Consider the following 19,680-nt stretch of genomic DNA (forward strand, 5'->3'; position numbering starts at 1 on the left):
TTTCATACACAACTGGCACTGGTGTCTGCACTGCCTCCCTTGGTATCGGCCCAGTTCAATCATAGCTTCACGGTATCAGATCGCATTCTCCATGTCATAAGTCAAGATCTAGAACCAAAAAAGAAGTGGGGAAGGGACACAATCAAACAACTGCAGGGACAATCAATTTATTAGAACATTGTAAATCAATGATACACATATAGCATATACATAAAATGAAGCAGGCATAAAAATAGATCTTTCAATCCTTTTTCATACTGGACCCCCAACAAGGTCCGTTTTTTGGCTAAGGTAGCCTTCTTCAGGAGTGTATGAAAGAAGCCCAGTAGATGGCACCAGAATACAACTAATCAAACCAAAAGGATTACTCTCGATGTCTAGTAAGGAGCCTGCTGCCTGATACAGTATCTAGAAAACACAATTCCAAAGAACGCTGCAAAGTGCAAAATGTCGCTGCCAAATTTTGTTTTCTAGATACCGTATCAGGCAGCAGGCTCCTTACTAGACATCGAGAGTAATCCTTTTGGTTTGATTAGTTAGATCTATTTTTATGCCTGCCTATCTGGGAGTAAAAATCTGGAATGATCTCTCAGAAAGGAAGCCAACTATACTTCTTCCAAAAAAAACTGAAAACTTACCTCTGCCATTTAATTAATATCTGCCTTTTCTCCTTTCCTCCTATATGTCCCCTTCCCCCTTCTTCTCCCCCTTCCCTCCCTGTTTATTCTTCAGTCGCCTAGAGCTTGTATAGGTTTGTGCCACTCACAAATAGAAGATTAGATTAGATTAGTTGAATCTGCACTGAAGAAGTCGGCTAGTTCCAGACCACATGCCAGTGCACCACCAGGGAGAGAGGGCCGCACTCTGGATAGATTTGGCCATTGCCTCTTTCAGAATACTATGCTCACCAGTCGGATGCTTAGTTATAATTTTTACATGAAACAGTTGGTTTAACATCCAACTCAATTTGAAGAGTTTCTTCCTTAAGATCGTCTCTCTGATTTTCAGGAGATAACCCACAATCTGCTAGACTGAAAAATTTATGGCACGGTCTGTGTTTGATGCATTCGACATTACAGTCATCAGCCTTATCCATAGCCTTGAGATACCAAGCTTGGCTTCTGGTTTCCAATCTGGATTCAAATGTTCAGGAACAGTTGGCAAATATTCCATGTACAAGTGAAGAACTTTTTGGTGATAAAGTTGAAGAAACCACACAAAAATGAACTCGCCATGAGCAAAGTATGTCTATCCTTTCTTCTTCTAAGTCTTCAAAGCCTCAAGCTTCCTGAAGACCATATTACTCAAAGCAGTCTTCTTTTTCTTATGAAAGACGTTATCCAGCAATGTTGACATCTTCTAAAGCTCCTCCACAAAAGCATAATAAAAGCCAATGTGTGTGGTGCAGTGGTTAAAGCTACAGCCTCAGCACCCTGAGGTTGTGGGTTCAAACCCAAGCTGCTCCTTGTGACCCTGGGCAAGTCACTTAATCCCCCCATTGCTCCAGGTACATTAGATAGATTGTGAGCCTGCCGGGACAGATAGGGAATAATGCTTGAGTACTTGAATAAATTAATGTAAGCCGTTCTGAGCTCCCGTGGGAGAACGGTATGGAAAATTGAATAAATAAAAAAGGATCAGACCTCTTCATAGCATAAGTCTTCTCAATCTTTTTGACATACTTCTAGAGAATATAGCCACCATTATCCCAACTTTGCCTTCTCCTCAACTGTTCATCTGATATAATCTTAACAGATTAGGAACTCCTGTAACCAAACTAACTATTTCTACTTGGTTAGCTGACTGCATCTCGTTTTGCTATGCTCGGGCACACAAAGTTAGGGCAATGGCAGCTTCAGTGGCTTTCCTCCATTCAACTCCCATTGAGGATAATTGTAAAGCAGCTACTTTGATCCTGAATTCATACGTTCACATCCTATTACTGTCTGGACACTCATTCCAGATGGGATAGCTGGTTTGGTCAATCAGTTCTCCAAAATCTATTTTCTACTTAGATGCCAACTACCCACTATCCACTGGGTTTCAGCTAGGGAGTCCCATGCTGCCCGATTGTCCTGGGATAAAGCACAATTACTTACCTGTACCAGGTGTTATCAGGGACAGCAGGCAGATATTCTCACAACCCTCCCATCTCCCCCTAGTTGTTGTCTTAGCTTGTTTAATAAACTGGTGTCTGGTGGCATAACTTGTAATTTCATCATTGGGTGCATATGGCAGATGACAAAGATTCACATGTTGAGAACTTCTAGAACAAGAAGACACTAGAGGAAGTAAGAGATTACTACGGTAGGATGGTACACTGGTGTAGAAAGCGCTTTGTGGAAGAAGTAAGATATTAAAGTGCCCTCGATACACAGAAGCCATTGTTCAGCAAAAAAGTAGGGGGTTATGTGATCATGTTATAGGCAGACCAGAGTAATAATATTTTGATTTTGCTCCTTATGGACATTATGGATATTTTTTTATGATAGATGATTATAGTCCACAGTAAAGAATATGCCCATAATCAAGACGACTAATAACTAGGAAGTGCACCAAGACCCCTAAGAGTGTTTTTCCCAAAAAATGAATGAAGAGCATGCACCTGTTTAAAAAAAACGATGGATGTGAAATATAGGTTCATGCAAAATTTTACAATAAAGGGATTCTGACAGGAAAGTAGCACCCTTTTAAATGTTGCATTCATAAAAAAAGTTTAAACAAGTCTCGCTCCATATTTTCTGTTGTGCTCTGACCATTTCTTAATCTTGTAGTGCTGTTTTGTTTGCATAGCATGTAATACTGTTTTTAGGCAAGTTCTACCAAAGATACAAGCTTTTCAAAATTGGTTCTTGTTTAAGGAGGTGATATCATAAGAACATAAGCAGTGCCTCTGCTGGGTCAGACCAGAGGTCCATCATGCCCAATAGTCCGCTCACGCAATGCCCATCAGGTCCAGACCCATACGTAACCCTCTATCTATACCCTTCTATCCCTTTTTCATTCAGAAAGTTGTCCAGTCCCTTCTTGAACTCCAGTACCGTACCCTGTCCAATCACACCCTCTGGAAGCGCATTCCAGGTGTCCACCACCCGTTGGGTGAAGAAGAACTTCCTAGCATTGGTTCTGAATCTGTCCCCTCTTAATTTTTCCATATGCCCTCTCTTTCTTGTAGTTTTCGAAAGTTTGAAGAATCTGTCCCATTCCACTTTCTCTATGCCCTTCATGATCTTATAAGTCTCAATCATATCCCCTCTAAGTCTCCGCTTCTCCAGGGAAAAAAGCCCCAGTTTCTCCAGTCTTTCAGCATATAAGAGTGGAACCCACATGTACGCTCACACTTATTTTTCACATGATTCTATTAATGCTTAGAATGTCTGCTAACAATTTGTATAAATTCACAGAGGCTGAAGGATGTTCCAGGGGAAGCATTCTACCCTTTGCTGGAAGATGAGTAAGTACACCTTAATCTTGCATTTGGAAGTTAGCCATGCAAATCCTGTCTCAAATTTCTCCCCTGCTGACTGGCCCAATTTCATTTGGGACAATTGTTACTCTGTCAACATTTATCTGGACAGAATAAGGCAAAACTTGGGTGTATTGCCAGGGTTTGGTCCAGCAGCAGTGATAATCTGGTAAGCCAATATTACGTGGATAACTGTGGCCAGCCATATTGCAGACCTAGAGTTAGCCAGATAAGTTTGATTGATTAACTTTAGACTGGACTCTCCCTAGTTCTTCACATTAAAGTGAAATAATAAAAGGTGGCATGAATTACTTGCCCATTTATAGAAGAATAAGATCCTCTTACATTGCATAATTTTACCATGTGGGTAATTGTGGGGTCCTGCGATATGTGCTGGCACAATTTGCAGTTTCATATATTGCTTTACTTGTGTCATACTCTCCTTTTTTAAATACTTAATATTTGTAGGATAATAATTAAATACATTCCACAATAGTGGAGCTGGGGTAAAATAAAACATACAATTCAAACAAAACCTTCAGTTATGCTGTGTTATCTTTAGAACATAACACAGCGTGAATGTTCTGGCAAGATAGCATAGCATAACTGGAGCTTTTGTTTGAATTGTATGGAACACATACATGCACTAATTCCATCCGATTCAGGAAAAAGTTTTTCGATATGATATGATTTGATTCGTTTTCTTAATTTGTAATTTGGAAAAAATGGAAAATAAGCTATTTTATTGAAAGGGCTACAACACCTCCTTCCCCAGGTTAAGACAGTAAGCTGCCCTGACCTGAGACAGTTGGTCAAAAATGTATTAAAATTAGTCCAATGAAAAGATGATATCTTAATTCTATTTTTTAACGTTTATAAACATGGGTGCCATACTACTTTATCCTGAATTAAAAATAAAATTATTTTTGGGCCTTTTTATTTCTCTGGTTACTGCTTTCCTCCATTTTAAGTCCCTTGCAAGGATTTTTCTCTCCTCCTTAACCTTTCAGCTTTCTTTAATTTATTTTTCTACCTCTGTCTATATTTAACTCATTTTTACTATCTAGATTTCAAATTCACTCTTTTTTACAGTCTAATAGCAGCTTTCTATCTTTTTCCATCACCCTGGCTCTCCTATTTTACTTCTCCTTATTCTCAGTCTTTCACTAACTCTGCTCTCTCTCTCCCCCTTCTATACAGTGTTTGTCTCCTATATCTACCCTTTCTTTCTCCTTGCATCATTATTTCCCTCCTTCCTGTTTATCCCCCCCAAATATCTGCTTATTTCTCTCCCCTCTTCCATCCATCATCAGCCCCCTTTTATACAGTGGCTGCCTCCTCTCTCCCCCTTTCCATCCAGCATCTCCACACTGTTTCCCCTTCCACCAGCATCTCCCTGCTGTGTCTCTTCCCCCTCTCTCCTCTTTCACTACCCCCTTCCATCATCTCCTTCCTGTCTCCCTCCTTCTATACAGCTTATTTCCCCTCATCTTCCATTCAGCATCTTCCGACTTCTGTAAAAAATCTGCACTCTCTCTCCCTCCCCCACCCCATTTCCACCAGATTCTACCCCTCTCTCTTCTCCCACCCCACTTCTACCCTCACCCATCTTCCATCATCATCTGCCCCCCAGCCACCCACCCCACATCCACCAGTATCTGCCCCTTTCTTTCTCCCACCCCACATCCACCAGTGACTGCCCCCTAGTATCCTCACCGCTGCTGCTGCTGATCTTTTGAAGCAATAGCGGCAAACTCAAACCAAACCAGCAGGACCTTCCCATACATATCCATGGCTGCCAGCTCTAATCTGGAAGAAGTGAAAGTTTGAGAGGGCTGGCCAGCAGCCGCGGGTACATAAGGGAAGGTCCCACAAACCATCTGTTTTAGTTTGTTTCCACTGCTACTGCTGCTTTGGGAAAGCAGCAGCAGCAAAAGTGGGAGAGTGGTATGAGAAGGAGATGGTGTTGGTCCTGACCCCATCAACTGTGTAGCTTTAAATCAGTAAGTCCGTATTAAAAAATATATAAATACAGTGGTTCCTTGGTTTACGAACATAATCCGTTCTAGAAGCATGCTCGTAATCCAAAGCACTCATATATCAAAGCAAAGTTCCCCATGGGCCATAATGTAAACTCAAACGATTCGTTCCACAACCAAGGTTTGCTATGGTGGCCCTGGGGTGGGTACCTGCCTGGATGATGCCAGGGTGCCGCAGCCCCTTCAGCAGGATCACTTCCTTCTGTCGGGGTCACCGTACAGCTGCCCCCTGCTTCAGGACGATGCATCTCCATCCTCCACCAGGTTGTACCGGATCCTCACCGGCATGTCTCGTCTCCCCTCCCCTCTCAGCAGCACACTCAGCGAAGCGCTAATCCCTCTCTTCTGCTGCTGCCACTACTGGCACCGGCGGCGAGCCTTGCAGGAAAGGACAGCCCCGGGCCAACCCATTATCACAGCCAAGCAGCACGGAGAATAGTAGATTTCTCAGGTAGAGAGGAACAGACACCTTTCCCTCTCTATTGATTTCTAGGGTGTGCTCCTATACAGCCGCAGCTCACCGGCACCTTCCCTCTCTTGATTTCTGGGGTGTGCTCCTATACAGCCACAGCCGCAGCTCACCGGCCTGCGCTCATTGGTTAAAAGTGACCTCACGTGGCTGGGGGTGTGACTGGTGGTGACTGAAGGGGAGGGAGTTGAGAGAGAAAAAGATTGCGTGGAACGTAGGCGCATGCGCGTGAGAAGAGCACCTGCCAATTGCCAAAGCAAGCTGAATGCAAGCTTCTGAAATACTGCATGCGTTTGCATGGAAAGCTGTATAGGAAGTAAATAAAACATTGCTGTGTGTTTCTTTGCAGCCAGTCCAATTTACCTCATTCAGGTAGTGCTAATGAGCTGTCTGCAGCTGCCACTCTTCCTTTGATCATACGTGAGCGGGACACGGAGTACCAGCTCAACAGGATTATTCTGTTTGACAGGCTGCTGAAGGTAGGGTCCCCCTTGGTGTCACTTTTGGACACACGCTTAAAATCATTGTAAAGGTTGTCTTCATGGTTATCAGAGTGCCTTTTCAGAAATGACAATCCTGTTTAGCTTGCTTTAGGGTATACTAGAATTTGGATTGAAATAACTGGTCACTTTTCATATAAAGTAATGCTCCTGACATTTAGATTAGTTCAGTGCCAACAGATTAGAGGTGGAACGTGTTTGAACAGAAATAATTCAGCAAAGGTCCCATTGTCCTATTGGACCCTATTTTTAAAAAGATGTTTGTTCTCAGCACAGAATGGGAAAATGCTTTAATTTTTTTAAGTCTGGTCTTTATAGTCCATATGAAAGTAGAAAGGTATATGTCAGAATTCAAGTAAGCTATTAATAAAATGGGAAAATAGTAAGCATGTTTTGCAGTGTGGTGATGGGTAGCCTGATGGTTAGAGCAGTGGGCTGAGAGCTAGGGGTGCTCAGTTCAAATCCCACTGCTGCTCTTTGTAATTTTGGGCATGTCACTTTTACCCTCCTCATCATATCACAGCACCTTGATTTTGAGCTGTGCAGAAACAGAAAAATACCTACTGTGTCTGAATATACTCTGCTTCGATAGCTTTCATGCTTGCAGGCAGTATGTAACAGTAACATAGTAGATGACGGCAGATAAAGACCCGAATGGTCCATCCAGTCTGCCCAACCTGATTCAATTTAAATTTTTTTTTCTTAGCTATTTCTGGGCAAGAATCCAAAGCTCTATCCGGTACTGTGCTTGGGTTCCAACTGCTGAAATCTCTGTCAAAACCTACTCCAGCTCATCTACACCCTCCCAGCCATTGAAACCCTCTCCAGCCCATCCTTCCTCAAACGGCCATATACAGACCGTGCAAGTCTGCCCAGTACTGGCTTTAGTTCAATATTTAATATTATTTTCTGATTCTAGATTCTCTATGTTCATCCCACGCTTCTTTGAACTCCGTCACCGTTTTCTTCTCCACCACCTCTCTTGGGAGTGCATTCCAGGCATCCACCACCCTCTCCGTAAAGTAGAATTTCCTAACATTGCTTTTGAATCTACCACCCCTCAACCTCAAATTATGTCCTCTGGTTTTACCATTTTCCTTTTTCTGGAAAAGATTTTGTTCTACGTTAATACCCTTCAAGTATTTGAACATCTGAATCATATCCCCCCTGTCCCTCCTTTCCTCTAGGGTATACATATTCAGGGCCTCTTATCATTTTCATCAAGTTTCAAGTTTATTTAAAATTTACTATACCACCTACTCGAGACTTCTAGGCGGTGTACAAAAATGCCATAGCAATATACCAATAAAAGTATAATTTAATCTAAAACAGACCAAGGGAAAAAACGATTCAAGGACAAAAACAAACAGGAACAAAAGGGAAGAGGGGATAGGTACTCCAATTAATAGAAAGAAAAGAAAATACTTAAAGGGAAAAACAGAAGGATGGGGAAGTAATACTAAAAATTTTTTCTAAAAACTAAGTCTTCCTTAAAAGGACAGTTTAGGTTACAAAGGCATCGCGGAATAAGAATGTCTTTAGCATTTCTTTAAATTTGATCAGTGATGTATTTTCCCGCAAGTATTTGGGGATGCTCTTCCAAAGGAAAGGAGCAATTACAGAAAAAATCGTGTTCCTCATTGTACTAATATGTTTCAATGAGGGAACAGTGAGGAGATTATGTGCGGTAGATCATAGGGTCCTTGATTGATTATAGGGGATAAGTAAGTTGTTGATAAATTCTGGCTAACTATTTGCTTTCGTTTTAAAGATTAGTAGTAGAATTTTATAAGTGATCCTTTAGGTAACCAATGAGCTTTGGACAAAAGAGGTGTAACATGATCATATTTCTTTGTGTTAAATAAAATTTTTACTGCAGTATTTTGAACCATTTGAAGCCTGTTTATTTCTTTTTTTGTGATGCCCTTAAGAAGGGCGTTGCAGTAATCTAAGCAAGAGATGACCAGTGAATGGATTAGAATATTCAGAGATGCAGGCTCTAATAGTTTTGCTAGAGTTTTAATCATACGTAGTCGATGAAAGCACTGATGGACCACTGTGCTGATATGTTAGTGATAAGTAAGATTGCAGTGAAGCTGACTCCTAATAATTTTAAGGAAGGTACAGCTTTGATAGGGAGATTTTTGAGTTTAAGAGGGGTTAAGAGAGAGAGGCCGTCTTTGAAAGGAAAAATCATTAATTTTGATTTATTAATATTCAAGGAGAGCATGTGCGCATCAAGCCAAGAATTAATCTTTTCTAGTTTTTCGTTAATGATGGTAATTTCATTCGGATTATTTAGGTCTATTGGATGTACTAATTGGACATCGTCTGCATAGGCAAATGTTGTGAAACCAATAGATTGGTATAGAGTTAGTAGAGGAGCTAAGAAAATATTAAAAAGCAAAGGGGATAGAATTGAACCTTGCGGTATACCGTAATCTGTTGTGAAAGAGTCTGAAGAGGTTGAGCTAAATACAACCTTAGAAATCCGATCTGTGAAAAAAGAGGAAAACCAGTCAAGGACTTGGTCTGTAATGCCAACGTCTTGTAATAGTGATAAGAGAAGTTTATGGTCAATGGTGTCAAAAGCTGATGAGAGATCTAATGAGATAAGTAACACAGACTGATGATGGTCTAAGTCAGGGGTGTCCAACCTGCGGCCCCGGGAACTATTTTGTGCGGCCCCGGTCAAGGGCAATGTAGTCTTTTCCTTTGCTGCCCCCTAGTGTTTACCGTCTTGCCGGCTCCTTCCTCTGTCTTGCTGCAGCGTTTGCACATTTGTGCAGCCCCAGAAACATTTTTTTTGGCCAGTGCGGCCCAGGGAAGCCAAAAGGTTGAACACTTCTGGTCTAAGTGATAAAGAATTTTAGTAGTTAGCCCGATAAGAGAGAGTTCAGTTGAGTAGTGTTGGCGGAATCCAGTCTGATTTGGGTGGAGAACATTAGTTTGTTCGATGAAGTCTGATATTTGTCGGAAAACAGTTTTATCGACAAGTTTTGCCAAAAAATGAAATATTTGCGATTGGGCGATAATTCGAGACGTCGAGTGAGCTAACTTTGCGATCTTTCAGTATTGGATAAATGATGAATTCTTTCCACCTTTTTGGGACTGTTCCAGTACCCAAACTGATATGTACCAAGTTTAAAATGTCCTGACCAAAAAATGAGAAAAAACGTTTTAGTATAAAAGGTGGGAGAATCTCAGAGTTGGAACCTTTTGGGTTTAATGAGTTCAAAGTTCTCTGGAGATCTTGGAGAGTAGGTAAGGAAAATCTTGAACATTTTGAATATGGAAGCACCGTAGGTGGTGATACAATTGATGAAACTTCTGAATTAACTGTGGTTGAGATTTCTTTAGAGACGCTTGTTTGTGAAAAGGAGGTTCTAATGCTTTGAATTTTATTGATAAAGTAAGAGGCGATAGCTTAAGCTGTTGGGATTGAAGTGGATGATTGTTGCTCAGACTTCTGTGTTGTAAGAGATCTAACAATTGCATATAATGTAGAGGAATTCCTAGCTTTTTTATTTGTTTGGAGTAGTATTCTTTTCTGAATTTATTAATTTCTGATTTGTAATAGTTAGCTTGTTCTTTGAATTTATTTAAATTATGTAAAGTTTTATTATGTCTCCATTTTCTTTCCAGAGAACGTAACTGTTTTTTGATTAGCAATAAGTTGGAGTACCCCCAACGGCCCTTGCGGCGCTCCCTACCTAAAAAAGTTTCTTCTCTTCAGGGCAGCTCCGCTTGACTCGAGAGCTGCCCCAACCCGACCGGGCCTCAGCAGCCGCAAGGGAAGGAGTTGGTCGGGTGTGTGAGGCCAACTCCACCCCCAATGGCCCTTGCGACGTTCCTTTTCTTCTCTTAAATTTTTTTTTTTAAAAACCTTGCGACATTCCTTTTCTTCTCCAAAAAAGAAAACAAACAAAACCTCTCCAACCCAGAGAACCACCTACAACTGCACGCTCTACAACTCCTACCTCCTATCGTGCACAATGAAGCCTGCAACACAAAAACAAACGCAAACTATCCTAGTGATTATCCTACTCCTAACCAACTGGAAAGCAACAGCAAACAATATCTCCCCAATTCCAATTATTACAACTACAAGCAGAATTCACCACCCAACCAGGAGAACCACAGTGGACAGGCACATAAATTACCAGACCTATGCACACCAGTGGCGTACCAAGGGGGGGGCGGGAGGGGCGGTCCGCCCCGGGTGCCAGCCCTGAGGGGGTGCTCCCGGCCTTGCCGTTCAGTCCCACCCCCCACCCCCGAAGGACCGCTCACCCCACTAACCTTCCTGCATCACCTGTGAAGCAGCCCGCAGCAGGATCGCGATGTCAGCGATCCCTGAGCTGCTTGGGCGCTACTTCCTGCGCCGCGGTTCCGCCCCTCCTCTGATGTCAGAGGAGGGGCGGGACTGCGGCGCAGGAAGCAGCGCCTAAGCAGCGCAGGGATCGCTGACATCGCGATCCTGCTGCGGCTGCTTCATAGGTGGTGCAGGAAGGTCAGTGGGGCGAGCGGTCCTTCGGGGGTGGAAGGAGGGGGATTGAACGGCAAGGCCGGGAGCATAGGTAGTGCTGCTTCATAGGTGGTGCGGGGAGGCCAGGGGGGCGAGCGGTCCTTCGGGGTGGGGCGGGCAGGCAGGAAGGCAGGCTTTCAAGGGGGAGGGGGGTGACAGGCAGGCAGGCCTTCAAGGGGGGACAGGCCTTCAAGGGGGGGGACAGGCCTTCGGGGGGGTGTGCATACCTTCAAGGGGGAGGGACAGGCCTTCAAGGGGGGGGGCAGGCAGGCCTTCAAGGGGGGACAGGTCTACAAGGGGGTGGGACAGGCCTACAAGGGGGTGGGACAGGCCTTCAAGGGGGGGACAGGCCTTCAGGGGGAGTGCAGGCCTTCAGGGGGGGTGCAGGACTTTGGGGGGTGCAGGCCTTCAAGGGGGTGCAGGCCTTCAAGGGGGGGACAGGCCTTCAAGGGGGGGGACAGGCAGGCAGGCCTTCAAGGGGTGCAGGCCTTCAAGGGGGGGACAGGCCTTCAAGGGGGGGACAGGCCTTCAAGGGGGGGACAGGCAGGCAGGCCTACAAGGGGGGACAGGCCTACAAGGGGGTGGGACAGGCCTAAAAGGGGGTGGGACAGGCCTAAAAGGGGGTGGGACAGGCCTTCAAGGGGGGGTACAGGCCTTCGGGGGGGTACAGGCCTTCGGGGGGGTGCAGACCTTCAAGGTGGGGGACAGGCCTTCAAGGGGGCGGACAGGCAGGCAGGCCTTCAAGGGGGGGGGGCAGGCCTTCAAGGGGGGGACAGGCCTACAAGGGGGGACAGGCAGACCTTTAAGGGGGGACAGGCCTTTGGGGGGGACCCTGGTTTAGAAGTACACGGAGGGAAGGGGGTGTTCAAAGAGACGTGCATATGCCAAACTTTGGGGGAGGAGGAAGAAATAATGGGTCTGAAAATAGAGGAGAGGGAGAAAGATGATGGACCATGGGATTTAGGGAGGGAAGGAACAGAAAGGGAGAGAAATTGGACACAAGGGATGGTGTGGAGGAGGGATAGAGATACTGGATAGGAGGGTAATTGGGAAAAGAAAGGGAGAGATGGTGGACTCTGGGGAAGGAGAGAGAGATGCCGGATGAAAGGGTAGTTAAGAAAAGGTGGATCTGTGGAGGGAGATGAAAAAAAGGAAAGATACCAAACTTCCTGGGGAGGGAAGGGAAATGGAAAGGGAGGACAGAGTTGGCAGATGGATGGTTAGCATGCAGAAAGAAGAAAGAAGGAGACCCTGGCAAGCAAGTTATCAGAAGAAAACCAGAGCCTTGGACCAACAAGATTTGAAATATAACCAGACAACAAAAGGTAGAAAAATTAATTTTATTTTCTGTTTTGTGATTATAATATGTCAGATTTGAAATGTGTATCCTGCCAGAGCTGGTGTTGGACCGCAAACATGAGCTAGGATTTAACAGAGAGAGGAAAAGTCCTTTTTGTTTCTTTATTTTATTTACACCACAGCGCCAGTGTGGTTAGGAGAAACCAAAGGGGGTGAAAAAGCTATAAAACCCACCAGGAGTTTTGAAAAAAATCACCCAACTGGGCAGGAAAATCGAATTGAAAAACCAATTCAATAGGCTGAATCGAATCGAAATTTTTTTTCCTGAATCTGGCAGCATTAGTTTGCGCTACTGTCTTAGACTTTAGGACCTGGGATTGGGGAGAGATGGCATCCTCAGTACTTTATAATGCAAGTGAAACGAGGATTTGGTCAGACTTTTGAAGGGTCTGCAGAAAAAAAATATTGTATAGGCCGGGGGCATGAGACAGCAGGATATGGGAACTTTTCTTCCTTCTATTTTTGTGAATGGAAAGGCTGAGGATGTCAGAGAGTTCAGTTAAAATATGTGCTTTATAAGAAAATATAATAATGTTTTTTATAAAGTTTATAGCATAGCTGGCCTACCCAGTGAGGTGTTCCTAGTAGTGGTGGTGGCAGTGTGTCAATGTGTTGAGAGGAAGAGGTGGTCTGGGAAATTCTGCTGAGCAAACTCCGGGCCCATTTCCACCCCCCAGTTAGTCCACTCCACTCAACTGGTTCACACACTGAGTGGGTCTTTGGGTGTTGTTTTGGGATCTCTTCCAGTGGTTTATCAGTATCTCCTTCTGGTCCAAGGAAGGAAACTTTGTTATCCTTAGCATTGACCTACAGAATATGTTTGTAACAGCGCTGCTTGTGTGGCATTAGGCTATGTAGTGATCGAAAGAAAAAAACAGACCTTTGCACATTTTTGCACTATATGGTGGGTGTATGAGGAGATTCACATTTCCTGCACAGCTAAGTCCATGTGAAGTTACCTTGTGCTGTATTTGACATCTAGCAAGGTCTCTGTTTGAAAGGAAAGATCTAAACTTAAAAATGAAGTGGCCAGAAGTTATGGTAAAAGCAGATAGTGTAGCTGGTTTTAAGAAAGATTTGGACAAATTCCTGGAGGAAAAGTCCATAATCTGTTTTTAAGACATGGAGGAAGTGTCTGCTTGCCCTGGATCGGTAGCATGGAATGTTGCTACTCTTTGGGTTTTGACCAGGTATTAGTGTCCTGGATTGGCTACCATGAGAATGGGCTACTGGGCATGATGGACCATTGGTCTGACCCAGTTAGGCTATTCTTATGTTATGTTCTCATCTGTAGGGGCCTTTGTTTTCACTTCTTATTTTAATGTATTTTTTTTCTGGGAACTTATCAGTGTTTTTTTATAATGGGAACAAAAATGGAAGAGAATTAATGTGTGTTGGATGAGGGGGTAACTAATTTCTTCAGCTAAATAATTCAATCCACTTCAAACAGACATAGGAGAACTCACGCACCATTCACACACCCTCCAACTAAAAACGTCAAAAGAAAAAAACTGTTCGACAACCTCCTAGCCATTCGAGCTGCAACACTCGACCCCCAACTCTACAACCAATTGACATTGACCACAGACTGCAAAACCTTCAAAAAGAAATAAAAACCCTTCTATTCAAAAAACACATAAAACCGAACTAACACAATCAGAACTGTCCCAAGCATCACCTGCAACTACTCCATATGTACTTCTGATGTCATGACAATTCAGACATAATTTATGTTATGTTATGTTTGGAATATAAGAAAATTTTCACTGCCTGTTTCTATTCTGACCATTTATTCCATTTCATGGTCATTACAAAAAATATTTTTTTACATGGAGGGGGGGGGGATGTCAAAAAATGATGGGCCCCGGGTGCCACATACCCTAGGTACACCACTGATGGACACCACACCATCACACCAACATGGGGAAGAAGACCAACAAATCCCTCCATGACCAAACCACATCCTTACCCAAGACCACTCATCTATCCAAAAACAATAAGCAGTGCACAAACAGAATACACAACACTTACATGTGCCTACATAAACATCAGAGCTCTAGGCCCTAAGACAGAACACATAAAAGACTGGATAGAAAAAGAAAATCTGGACTGCCTCTTCCTCATAGAGACCTGGCTTACATCAGACTCATATCCCAGGATAACAGAAGTCTGCCCCAAGGGATACAAAATAACAGTGGTTTGCAGAGAAAGAAAAGAGGAGGAAGTCTAGCCATCATAGTCAAAAGTTCCCTAAATCTTATTATACTAGCCAAAACGTCCAACCCTTACATGGATCTACTAGCCTGCCAACTCTCATGCACCGCACTAAAAGAATCCATAACTTGCATGCTCTGCTACATAACACCAGGGAATTGGAACACAACTAGACCCGAATTTGAAGATTTTATATACCAAAATTCACTAACAGCAACTTACAACCTAATCCTAGGAGACCTAAACCTTCATCTCGAAGACCAATCCTCCAAACAAGTAGAAAACCTACTGTCATTCCTTGAAGCCCTAACATACAAGATTTTAGACCCACAAATCACACATGAAAAAGGTCACCAACTAGACATAACAGCCTTCATGACCCAACAGCCCTTACTGCCAGAGATTCAAACATCAAATGGAAAGTAGTCTAGATCCCTCTGGTCAGACCACTACACATACTCCTTCAACCGCAATTGGGCCCAAAACAAAACCAAACCAAAACCCCAAAGATCAACCTACAACTCTCGTAAATACATCAACCCCCTCCAAATTCTGGACTAAAACAGATGCAGCAATCCAAGAATGCAACCCCAAGGACTTCGTCTCACAATGATGCAAGCTAAGCACAGCTACCCTAGACGAGCTAGCCCCAATACAAACAAAAATCAGAATTAGCAGACGATCAGACATATGGTTTGATAGCTAATTACTCCTACTCAAAAGACAATGCAGATGACTAGAAAGAAAATGGAGAAAGAATAACCAAGAATCCACAAAAACAGCATGGAAAAAACTAAACCAACAATACAAACTGAAACTAAACGAAAAACACACTACTCCAACCTAATAGGCCAAGAAACCCAAGACACAAAAAAATTATTCCTAATACTAAAAGAACTCACAGACACCAAACCCTATCTGACCAATAACAGAACCCCTCCCCCCTCAGCTACACTTTTAGCTGAATACTTTAAAAACAAAATCACAACTGCCAGAGCCACCCTCTCCGGAAGCCCAACCCACCTAGAAGAGATCAAAATGCCCCCTCCAGAAAAAGATTCAGCAGCGGCAGACAGAACCTGGTTCCACTTCCCCACAAACTCTACAAAAAATACAGCCATGCAACCTGCGATCTCAACCACTGCCCTCCATACCTATTAAAATCCTCCAGTACCAAATTCCGCGCTCTCCTCTTACAATGGATACAAACCATGCTCACAGATGCCATTTTCCCGCAAGACCTCAGCGAAATCGTTGTCACTCCAAACCTAAAGGAGCAACAGACCAACCATCCAACTACAGACCCATAGCCTCAATACCACTCTGTCAAACTAATGGAAGGCCTGGTAGCCAAACTCCTCACCAACTACCTAGAAGACCACAACATACTCTATCCTACACAATCAGGTTTCAGAACTAACTACAGCACAGAGACACTACTAGGTTCCCTCCTGGACACAGCTAGACAACACCTCAGCACAGGTAGAAAAATGCTGATTATACAGCTGGATCTCACCGCATCATTTGACCTGGTAGACCACAACATCCTACTACAAATACTAGAAACAATAGGAATAACAGACAAGGTTCACACATGGTTTCAAGGCTTCCTACAATCCAGAACCTACAGAGTCAAGTTGAACAAAGAAAAATCAGAACCATGGTCCAACCCCTGCGGCGTACCCCAAGGATCTCCACTATCCCCAACTCTCTTCAATCTCTACATTGTATCCCTCGGCACCTGCCTGGACAAATTAGGCTTAACCTCCTATAGCTATGCAAATGACATCACCATTCTCCTTCCTTTTGACCATCCAACGTCCTCCATGACAGACACACTACACAGGACACTTGAAACAGTTGCAACATGGATGAATAATCACAAACTGAAACTGAACCCAGACAAGACAAGGCAAAATTCATTCTCCTCGAAAATAATAGAACCCCAACTATAACAAATCTAGTAATAAACTTAATCACATACCCTATACAACCCACTCTAAAACTTCTAGGAATGACAATTGACAGACGCTGTACCATGCAACCGCAAATCAACAAAACAATACAAAAATCATTTGGGGTCATAAGAAACTTAAGGCAAGTTAGAAAATTATTCGACAGAACACAATTCCAGCTCTTGGTCCAGTCCCTAGTCCTGGGTCTTCTAGACTACTGCAACATACTCTGTCTCCCCTGCCCCACAACCATGATAAAACAACAACAAACTGTTCAAAATACGGCGCTAAGACGTATCTATTCACTGAGGAAACACGATCACATCACGGCGGCGTACCTAGATTCACACTGGCTCTCAATACAAGCAAGAGTACAATTCAAATTCTACTGCCTACTATTTAAAACTTTAAATAGAGACAGCCCAGCCTACCTAAACAACTGCCTAATCCAAACTACCTCAACCAGACACAGGAGAACGCACAAACCGTTCACTCATCCCCTAATCAGAGACGTCAAACGAAAAAAACTGTACGACAGCCTTCTAGTTACTCAAGCAGCAAAACTAGACTACCAACTCTCCAATTTACTGATAACGACTACAGACTACAAATCGTTTAGAAAAGAAATTAAAACCTTTCTATTCAAGACATCCTTGAAGACAAACTAACACCGCAAGACTCATCCCAATTCTCTGTAACAAATCGCTCTACTATTCAATTCCTCTGGAAATGGCCAGATAACTTCTTTTGTAATCCGCCTTGAACCGCAAGGTATTGGCGGAACAGAAATCACTAATGTAATGTAATGTAATACCAGAGGTTTTTCTGCTTACATGGGGAAATGTGTTGAGTAAAGATGGGAGCAACTGTATCAAGGAGTTTGGTAATGGAGTTTATCCAAGGAGTTTGGTAATGGAGTTTATCCATGAAGTTAATTTCTCCTCAATTGGAGCTTCTGACATTTGTGCAATGTTAGATTGAAAATGGGAGGAAATGGTTGTGTCGTTTAATTTTGAATAATTGCAAGAGCATATGATCTTGGGGCTGATGTTTAGCGATTTAAGCTTAGGAACCTGGGAAAAAGAAATAAGAAAATGATCGGACCAGGGCAATGGGGTGCAAGATTTAATTTGGAAATGATCTTTCTGTGAAGTTGGTACGAGGATCATGTCTAATGAGTGTCCAGCTATATGTGTGGGGCATTGTAACAGAGGAGAAAGATTTAGATTCTTCAATAATGTCAGTAATTCCGAGGTGACATGGTTAGATAGATCATCAAAGTGAACATTAAAGTCACCTAAAATAACTGGGTTAAAGGAAGAAATGCAGAATTAAAAAACAACTGATTGAAGCAGCATTAAGGTTTGATTACTGACCGGAGGAGGGAGATAGAGTAGTAATAATCTGTAGGGCAGGGGTGTCCAATGTCGGTCCTCGAGGGCCGCAATCCAGTCGGGTTTTCAGGATTTCCCCAATGAATATGCATGAGATCTATGTGCATGCACTGCTTTCAATGCATATTCATTGGGGAAATCCTGAAAACCCGACTGGATTGCGGCCCTCGAGGACCGACATTGGACACCCCTGCTGTAGGGGAACCAAAATTTAAGCTGAACTGAAGATATTCCAAAGTGCTGTTATCAACGGAAAATTCTAAGTTTGTAATTAGGCCTTCCCGGTAGATTATAGCTAAACCACCTCCTTTTTTACCTTTTCGATGATTGTATCGGTAACAGTATCCTGAAGGGCGGGAACGAGAGAGGTAACTTTCTTCTTCATCAACTAACCAGGTTTCAATAATGCAAAGCAGATCGAATTCATTTTGTAACACTGTATCGTAGATTTTAACGAACGAACATTAATAAGACTGAAGTGGAATGCATTAAGAAGAACGGGAGGAGAAAGATTGGGAGAAGAAAGATAAATTAAGTTTGACCTCTGAGGAGATGTAGATAAGTTATATTTGTGAAATCGAGGGGGATGGTGCCCTAATTGAACTAGAATTTTGAAGAAAGAGGGAGTCATAATATCTATTGCGAGTATTCCGTGCAAATGGAAGAGGCGAGTAGAGATTCAAGGGGTGAAAGAAGGCTAAGAGACCTATGATGCAAAACCAGATAAGGCTACACTCAGGAGGCGCACAAAGGAGTGCACTAAGGAGCAATACCTGCTCCTAAGCGCGCTCATTTGGCATGCGCCGCAAGCAAGCCCAGTAAATAGTACATGTGCTGGCACGTACACTTAGTGGGCGGAGTCAGAAGCGCCGCCGCTTTGCGGTGGCAGGAAAAGTAGATTTGGAGAGCAAACTGTAAAAGCAAGACAAGATAAAAGTTAACCATAAAAATGCATACAAAGATGAATCACAGTTAAAACAACAGTTACTTACAAGTGCGGAACACAGGTCAAAACAGCAAGGAACAAGGCCGTTCTTGGCTAGGTTTTAAAATTGTGAAGTGAGGGACAGTTAAAAATAAAGTGCAATGAGTGCTTGAAAATTAATAGCTTTAAGAGTATGTGCCGCAAGCAAGCCCAGTAAATAGCACATGTGCTGGCATGTTCACTTAGTGGGCGGAGTCAGAAGAAGTAGATTCGGAGAGCAGAACTTAGTGGGCGGAGTCAGAAGGAGAAGTAGATTCGGAGAGCAGAACTTAGTGGGCGGAGTCAGAAGGAGAAGTAGATTCGGAGAGCAGAACTTAGTGGGCGGAGTCTGGACCGCTTCAAGTCTTCTTACGTCCTTTGCCAGATACGGTCTCCAAAACTGAACACAATACTCCAAGTGGGGCCTCACCAATGACATGTACAGGGGCATCAACACCTTCTTCCTTCTACTGGCTACACCTCTCTTTATACAGCCCAGCATACTTCTGTAACCAATTACAAATAAAGTAAATTAATAAATAGAATTAACTCGAGACTCTGCATCCTAGAAAGTTTCTTGTTTTACTCTAGTAATTAATAATCTTTTACAATCTGTTATTAAGGTATGGTACTGTGAGGGTTACCATATTTGTGAGGCAAAAAAGAGGACACATGACCCCACCCATAACCTCTCCCCCCCCAGCCCCAACCACCCATATAAAATAATGGGAACACAAAGCCTGGATTATGTGCACTGCACAGCTTCTCTCTCTCTTCAGCCTCTCCCCACAT

At 43.2% G+C, this 19,680-nt stretch overlaps 1 protein-coding gene across 8 annotated transcripts in view; it reads left to right on the forward strand.

Moving 5' to 3' along the window:
• The window catches only part of TBCK (TBC1 domain containing kinase), a 433,115-nt gene that overhangs the window by 88,034 nt on the left and 325,401 nt on the right, over nt 1–19,680 (forward strand). For all 8 annotated transcript variants that reach the window (XR_004540454.1, XR_004540453.1, XM_033956547.1 and 5 more), the window contains exons 13-14: nt 3,405–3,454; nt 6,324–6,453. Coding sequence is in view for 6 of the 8 variants with exons in the window: in XM_033956547.1 (XP_033812438.1) it covers nt 3,405–3,454; nt 6,324–6,453 (180 nt within the window). In the remaining 2 variants the exon portion in view is untranslated. The remainder of the gene's footprint in view (nt 1–3,404; nt 3,455–6,323; nt 6,454–19,680) is intronic.

Source organism: Geotrypetes seraphini, chromosome 1 (genome assembly GCF_902459505.1).
Source record: "Geotrypetes seraphini chromosome 1, aGeoSer1.1, whole genome shotgun sequence".
Lineage (NCBI taxonomy): Eukaryota > Metazoa > Chordata > Amphibia > Gymnophiona > Dermophiidae > Geotrypetes > Geotrypetes seraphini.